Here is a 6,088-nt window from a genome sequence, read left to right as displayed (position 1 = left end):
ATAATTCACCGTATGCTGGTCTTGAATAAATAAATGAAACTCCAAACGCAGGGACAGCAGGAGAGCCATCCGTGTCCTCCCAGCCCAGGATAAAATCCCTCTGGATCCACCCTTCAGGCCCTGGGAGAGGCCTGAGTGGCCTCCTCAGTGTTGGAGGTGGCAGCAGGGGACAAGGCTGTCCCCTTGCCACCTGCACCCACTCCGGCTCCAGCTGAGCCAAACCTGGGAACTCTGGCATTGCCAAGCTGCCGATGGCATCGGTGCCACCGATCCTGGCTCTGCCTGGGCTCTTACACCAACGCCGGGCTCCTTTCATCCTCCCAAATCTTTGAAAGCGCAGCGATCCCGGCGCTCCTGTTGCACGGATCCGCAGCGATTCCCAATCCCGTTGCTTTGTGCTGGCAGGCAGCGGGAGCAGATGGAAATAGCAGCGTGATCCCAGCTGCGGCGGGGCCACAAACCGTCGCACGCGGGGCCGGGAGAGGAGGCAGGGATATATATAGGGACAGACGTATGGATGATGCACTGCCGGGAGCGGGGACTCGCCGGTGCCAGCGGCCCCAAAATACTCGAGCGGAGCCGGAATCTGTCAGATTCCCACTGACTGCGGCAGCTCCTGGTCCCAGTGTCACCGTGATCGTCACCGGTGCCTGGATCCCGACCCAGCTCCTTGGGAAAAGCAGGGAGGGAGGACCCCCCTATCCCGGGTGTCAGAGCTCCTGGATCTGATCCCAGCCATGGGGACAGGCTGGTGGCATCCAGAGCCACCTGCATCCCAGTTCCTGCCGAATGGATGGGCTGGCAGGGATCTGCATGGAGCTGGTGGCATTGGATCTTGCCTGCAGCCTGGGCTTGGAATGCTGAGGGTCCCTGCCAGGGTCAGCATCCCCGGGATCATGGATAATTCCTTGCTAATTAGCAGCAGTGTCTTCCCAGATAAAGCAGCAGCCGCCTGGATCGATGGCACGAAGGGCTGGGAGACATCCAGAATTCCAGGGGTGGGTTCTGGGATCCTGGGATGCTCTGCCCCACAGTGAAGGGTACCTGGGTGGGAAAAGGGATTGACAGTCTGGACCTGCTGGGAAGACCCGATTCCAAGCTCCTGCTAAGCCCCAAATCCCTGAAATTACCCTGGAGGAGCTGGCACCGACAGCTCCTGCCCATCCTGCAGATGAGGAAGCTCCACGTGTCCAAAATAGCCGTGGTTCCCGCTGTGGAATAGGAAGTGGAGGGAAAAGCCGGCAGCATCCGCCCTGCCGGTGCCGGAGCGGATGTGGCAGCAGCTCTGGCTGCCTCCCAGCCCCAAACCCAAATCCAGGGCCGTTAAAAGCGGATGTGTGGTTTGAAACCTCCAGCGAGCTCCAGACCTCAGAGCCCCGAGCTTCCCACCACACCGGCTCGGCTTGGGGATGGGAGGAGGGAATTGGGATTCCTTGGATGTCCAGAATAGGGAGCTGGTGGTCGCACACCAGGATGTGCTGCTGGGTTTTAGGGATCCCAAATGAACCCTTCCCTGAGGCTGGTCCCCGTCACCTTTCTCTCACACCGAATTCCTTGGATTTGTGCTTTTTATTGCCTGAGCTTGGTCCAAGAGGCACTTGGAGAGAGGAAGAGGGAGGGTAAGGGGTCAGCCCTGGATCTGGTACCTGTTTTGGGACAGACGGTGCCAGGGATGAGCCTCCTCTTCCCACGGAGGCAAAACCCTTTCCAGCTTGGAGACAGGCAGTGCTTAGACCCAGGTGGATTTTCCAGCGGCTCCTTCCCAAACCTCATGGCCAGGAGGAGCCTGGTGGAAAATTCTCTCCCCCAGCCCAATTCCAGCAGCAGGATGAGGGTCTCAGGGTCCGTGCCTTTGTTCCCAAACCTCGAAGCTCTTCAGGATGATGGGACCCATGGAGTGGATGCAACCGGCATTGCGTTTCCCTGTGCTGCCCATAGGGACAGGAGGAAAGGATTTTTTGGAGGTGGAGGGGCGGGAATGTCCCTGTGCTTGTGGGGTGGCAGTGTGGGATCACCTCTCAGGACAGGGGGCTGTATCCCAACCCAAGGCACCCTGGGGTAGGTGGGATCACTGCTGGGGGCCCTGCAGATCCAGGACAAAACTCTTTGCTGAATGACACTGATCCTCAGACCGTCGGTTTTCCTTTGTGGCTGCTGAGCTTCCTCCTTTCCCAGCCCTGGATGGGAACTCCTTGGGAGGCAGGTGGAGGCTCTGCACCCCTTCAGGGGGACAGCGGCTCACGTTTCCTCAGGAGACCCCGTCAGGGCCGCGAATTCCCCCTCCCCATCCTGCAGCCCATCCTCGGGGGATACCGGGGTGGCCTCGGTGCCTTCCTCCTCCTCCTCCTCCTGGCGCTGCAGACTCTGCAGCCGCTCCTGCCGCGCTTCCATGTATTCCTGCGCCCCGTCCCCCACCAGCTGCACTTCATCCCCGACACAGGGCGGCTCCCGGACAGGATTGTGGTCGTAGGACAGGAGGCGCAGGGAAGCGAGGCCGGTGAGGTCCGGGAAGCTGGCGATGCGGTTGCGATCCAGGTCGAGGACGCGGATGTGATCCATGCGCAGCAGCACGGGCGGGAACTCCTGGAAGCGGTTCCCGTAGAGCCAGAGCCCCCGCAGGCCGCCCATGCGGGGCAGCGCCGCGGGCAGCCGGCACAGCCGGTTGTCCCCCAGCTGGAGGCTGCGCAGCTCCGGCAGCTGCAGGAGGGCGCGGGGGAAGTGCGCCAGGAAGTTTCCCTCGATCCAGAGGCAGCGCAGGCTCTGGAGCTGGGCGAAGGCGGGCGGCAGCCCCTGCAGCCCGTTGCGGCCCAGGTACAGGTGTGCCAGGCGGGGCAGGTCGCACACGGCCTCGGGCACCTCCATCAGCTCGTTGCCGTCCAGGGCGAGGGTCCGCAGGTGCTGCAGCTCCGCCAGCTCGTCCGGGACCTCCCGCAGCCCCGCGTCGCTCAGGTAGAGCTTCCGCAGCCCCTGCTGAGCCCACAGCTCGGCCGGGACCTGCCGGCCCCGCACCTCCAGCCGCTGCTCGACGCCGTCGGGGCCCTCGGCGGCCGCCAGCCGGGCCCCGCGCCCCGAGGAGCCTCCGCTGCCCATCGCGCACCGGGACCGGGACCCGGCGGGGCGACGCCGTAGCCATGGCAACGCGCCGCAGCCAATGGGAGCCCGCGCCACCGGGGCGCAGACCGCGCCCCCTTCCATTCATGCCCCGCCCCGCCGTTCCCACGCCCACCGCGCCCCATTCATGCCCCGCCCCGCCGTTCCCACGCCCACCGCGCCCCATTCATGCCCTACCTGTGACCCACCTGAGCCCTACCTGGCCCCGCCCTGTCCCCAAAGCAGGCAGGACCCCCTCGCACCCCAGCATTCCCAGCCCCTTTTCCAGCAGCCTGGCATCAGCGTCCTCACCCTGAACTGGGTGTGGGGTCCCTAAATTGGGGTGGGGGTCCCTGGGCTGTGTAGGGATGCCTAAACTGGGTGGGGGTTCTTAAACCGGTGGGGAGTTCCTCTGTGATCCCTCGCATCCCCCAGGACCCTGTAGGGAGCCACCCTTTGGGGCACAAACCCCCTTCCCCATGGCCAGGGAAGACATGGTGGAAGCCTCTCCAAGTGTCCCCACTGCCACGGCTGCCCACCCTGCGGGGTCCGTCCTCGTCCTCCCGCTTCCCACCGCAGCCCTGCCTGGATTTTCCTGCAGCAAATCAGCTGTGTCATCCCAAAGCCGGCTCGGAAAGCCGGAAAGCTGGGCTCGTACAGCCCTCCAGCGGCAGCTGGCCAGGTGACAGCCCCCGACCTCCCAAAAACCCTCCTGCCAGCTGTTGGGATGCAGGAAATCCCCAAAACGAGGGGGTAATCCAATGGCATCGTGCGCAAAGTCTTTATTTCTCCCACGGGGATTTGGGAAAAGCCGAGGATGGACTCCCGGGATGCGGCAGCACGTTTTTGAGGGGGGTCATGCCAGGGGCTCATCGATGCGCCACAGGCTGGTGGGGTGGTTGTTGGTGCTGAAGCCGCTGGGAGGTGGGATCTGGATGCCCTCCACGGATCTCGGCGCCCAGGCAATTGGAGCCTGCGCCCACCAGCCTGGAAAACCCAGGGGGGAATTGGTGAGGGGGGTATCCACTCCTCCTGGGGGCTGCAATCCCCCCCCCCAAACTCACCTGGTGCTATGGGGGCCAGTGGCGAGAGCTGGGTCAGGTACTTGTTGTGGACAGTGGCGTAGGACAACGGCTCCTGAGGGATGGAGCGGGTTGGGGGCGTGGTCCCGTGGGAAAAGGGAGCGGGACAGGGGACAGGGCTGCACCCACCTTCCTGGAAGTGACTCCCTTGGGTCCCACTTGGAGCTCCGGGGGGGCGAAGGGCGGGGGGTGGCCCATGGCAGGCTGGGGCTGTGTGGGGACACAGGGATGAGATCCTGCTCATTCCCATGCCCTGGCAGCTCCCACTGCCTCAGAGCCCACTGGGAGCACTAGGACAGGATGTCCCCTGCCCTTGCCACTCCCTCCCTTTGCTTACAGAGGTGCACATGGAGGGAAAGGAATCCATCCGAGCATCACTGAAGTCAAGCTGTGGGAGAGGAAAAGTGTCCCCTGGGGTGCTGAGGGGTGGGGGGGACAGGGGACACGGCGGGGACAGGGCTCACGGGCTGCTCTGGCAGGGTGAGGTCACTCCTGGGGGCGGTCCCGGTGAAGCCTGACAGCTCCGTCGTCCTCTGTGGGACATCTGTGGGGAGCAGATGGAGCAGGGATGTCCCCTGTGCCCCCGGGCCTGGCATCACCTGGATACACCCGCCCCGCTGTGCTGGGGGGGGGGCAGGGGGTCTCCAACACTCCCCAAACCTCCTGAGGTCTCTGGGACCACTGACACCCCAAAATCCCTGGAGTTGGATGCGGCCCTGGGACCACAAATATCCCCAAAACCTTCCTGATGATGGAGCTGGACTTGCAACCCCCAGGACCCCAAACCCTCCTGGGGATGGAGGTTTCCTGGGAATCCTAACACCACAAAACCCTCGTAAGAATGGAGCTTTCCCCAGGATCCCCAGGACCCCAGAACTTCTTGGGAATGGAGCTTTCCCTGTGATCCCAACACCCCAAACCCCTCCTCCTAAGGACAGAGCTGTGTCTGCGATCCCAACACCCCAAAACCCTCCAAGGATGGAGCTTTCCCTGAGATTCCCAACACCCCAAAACTCTGCTGGTGATGGGAGCTTTCCTGGGATCCCAGGACCCCAAAACCATACCTGGCTGGGCAGGAGCGGCACAGCGGCTCCAGGTGCCGCGTTCCCTGGATGCTTTTGGCACCCTCATCTCCCCAAAACGGAGGCAGGAAAAGGAGAAGCCAGCAGGATAGCAACACTCCAGCTCATCCACACAGTGCGGCAAGATCCTCTGGTAGGCAGGGTGCGCGAAGAGCTTGAAGTCCTCGGAGGTGGTGGACACGTCGGTGTCCTGGCTGCGGCGGGAACGGCCGTCATGGAGCGATCCCAAAACGTGCCCCCCCCTCCCCCCCAGGCTCCAGGAGCAGGGACCTACCGCTCCACGAACGGGGAGATGAGGGACGAGACCGCCGCGTAGTTGTTGGCGACGTATCCCGAGCCGGAGTGGACACCGAGGAGGGGGTGCACATCCCTGTCACCGGGGGGCTCCGCCCCCAAAACGCGCCCCCCCTCGAGTTTTTGGGGTGCCCCCCTGGGCCTCTGCCCAAAGGACGCCTCGTAGGTGGTGACATAAAAGCCCATGAGCTCGGAGGGGGGGCCCCTCACCACGGGGAACCCCGTCCCCAACCCCGCGGCCGGCGAGTCCTGCGGCAGGGACGGCATCCTGGCACTGGGAACGGCCCCCTGGCGCCGGGAATGGCCCGAGGCACGGCCCTACGCCATGGCTGGAGCTGCGAGGCCCGCCCGCAGGGCAGGCTGTGGAATGCGACTCTGTCTCCTGGTAACGGCGACAGTGCGGGAGGCTGTGGCTGGAGGGCACCGGGAACGTCCCGGCGTCTCCAAGCGGGACCTGCGGCGCCCGCCCCGGGGCGGGGTCACCAACTGGGGCCCTGGGAAAAGGGGCAGGTGGGAATCGCGAATATCAGTGAGGTGGAA

At 64.1% G+C, this 6,088-nt stretch overlaps 2 protein-coding genes across 2 annotated transcripts; both read right to left on the bottom strand.

Moving 5' to 3' along the window:
• Positions 1 to 1,431: 1,431 nt before the first annotated feature.
• LRRC10B (leucine rich repeat containing 10B) lies at positions 1,432 to 3,179 on the bottom strand. The gene has a single exon (XM_032111960.1). It carries the CDS (start codon positions 3,088 to 3,090, stop codon positions 2,239 to 2,241), a length of 852 nt encoding a protein of 283 aa, XP_031967851.1. The 5' UTR covers positions 3,091 to 3,179; the 3' UTR covers positions 1,432 to 2,238.
• A 675-nt stretch (positions 3,180 to 3,854) lies between these two features.
• On the bottom strand, positions 3,855 to 6,048 carry LOC116445375. Its single transcript, XM_032111954.1, has 7 exons — positions 5,529 to 6,048; positions 5,237 to 5,448; positions 4,637 to 4,716; positions 4,510 to 4,560; positions 4,302 to 4,382; positions 4,155 to 4,227; positions 3,855 to 4,077 (listed from the first exon to the last, which is right to left on the bottom strand). Exons 1-7 carry the CDS (start codon positions 5,813 to 5,815, stop codon positions 3,947 to 3,949), a joined length of 915 nt encoding a protein of 304 aa, XP_031967845.1. The 5' UTR covers positions 5,816 to 6,048; the 3' UTR covers positions 3,855 to 3,946.
• Between the last annotated feature and the right edge of the window lie 40 nt (positions 6,049 to 6,088).

This window comes from Corvus moneduloides, chromosome 6 (assembly GCF_009650955.1).
Source record: "Corvus moneduloides isolate bCorMon1 chromosome 6, bCorMon1.pri, whole genome shotgun sequence".
Classification (NCBI taxonomy): domain Eukaryota; kingdom Metazoa; phylum Chordata; class Aves; order Passeriformes; family Corvidae; genus Corvus; species Corvus moneduloides.
This window is presented reverse-complemented; position numbering and strand designations above follow the sequence as displayed.

Bases quoted from the DNA above. Each gene is read 5' to 3' on its own strand.
- LRRC10B (XM_032111960.1), bottom strand. From the start codon at position 3,090: ATGGGCAGCGGAGGCTCCTCGGGGCGCGGGGCCCGGCTGGCGGCCGCC.
- LOC116445375 (XM_032111954.1), bottom strand. From the start codon at position 5,815: ATGCCGTCCCTGCCGCAGGACTCGCCGGCCGCGGGGTTGGGGACGGGG. The intron at 4,561-4,636 runs GTGAGCCCTGTC...CCTCTCCCACAG, and splicing joins TCACCCTGCCAGAGCAGCCC to CTTGACTTCAGTGATGCTCG. The intron at 4,383-4,509 runs GTAAGCAAAGGG...GTCCCCACACAG, and splicing joins TTCCCTCCATGTGCACCTCT to CCCCAGCCTGCCATGGGCCA.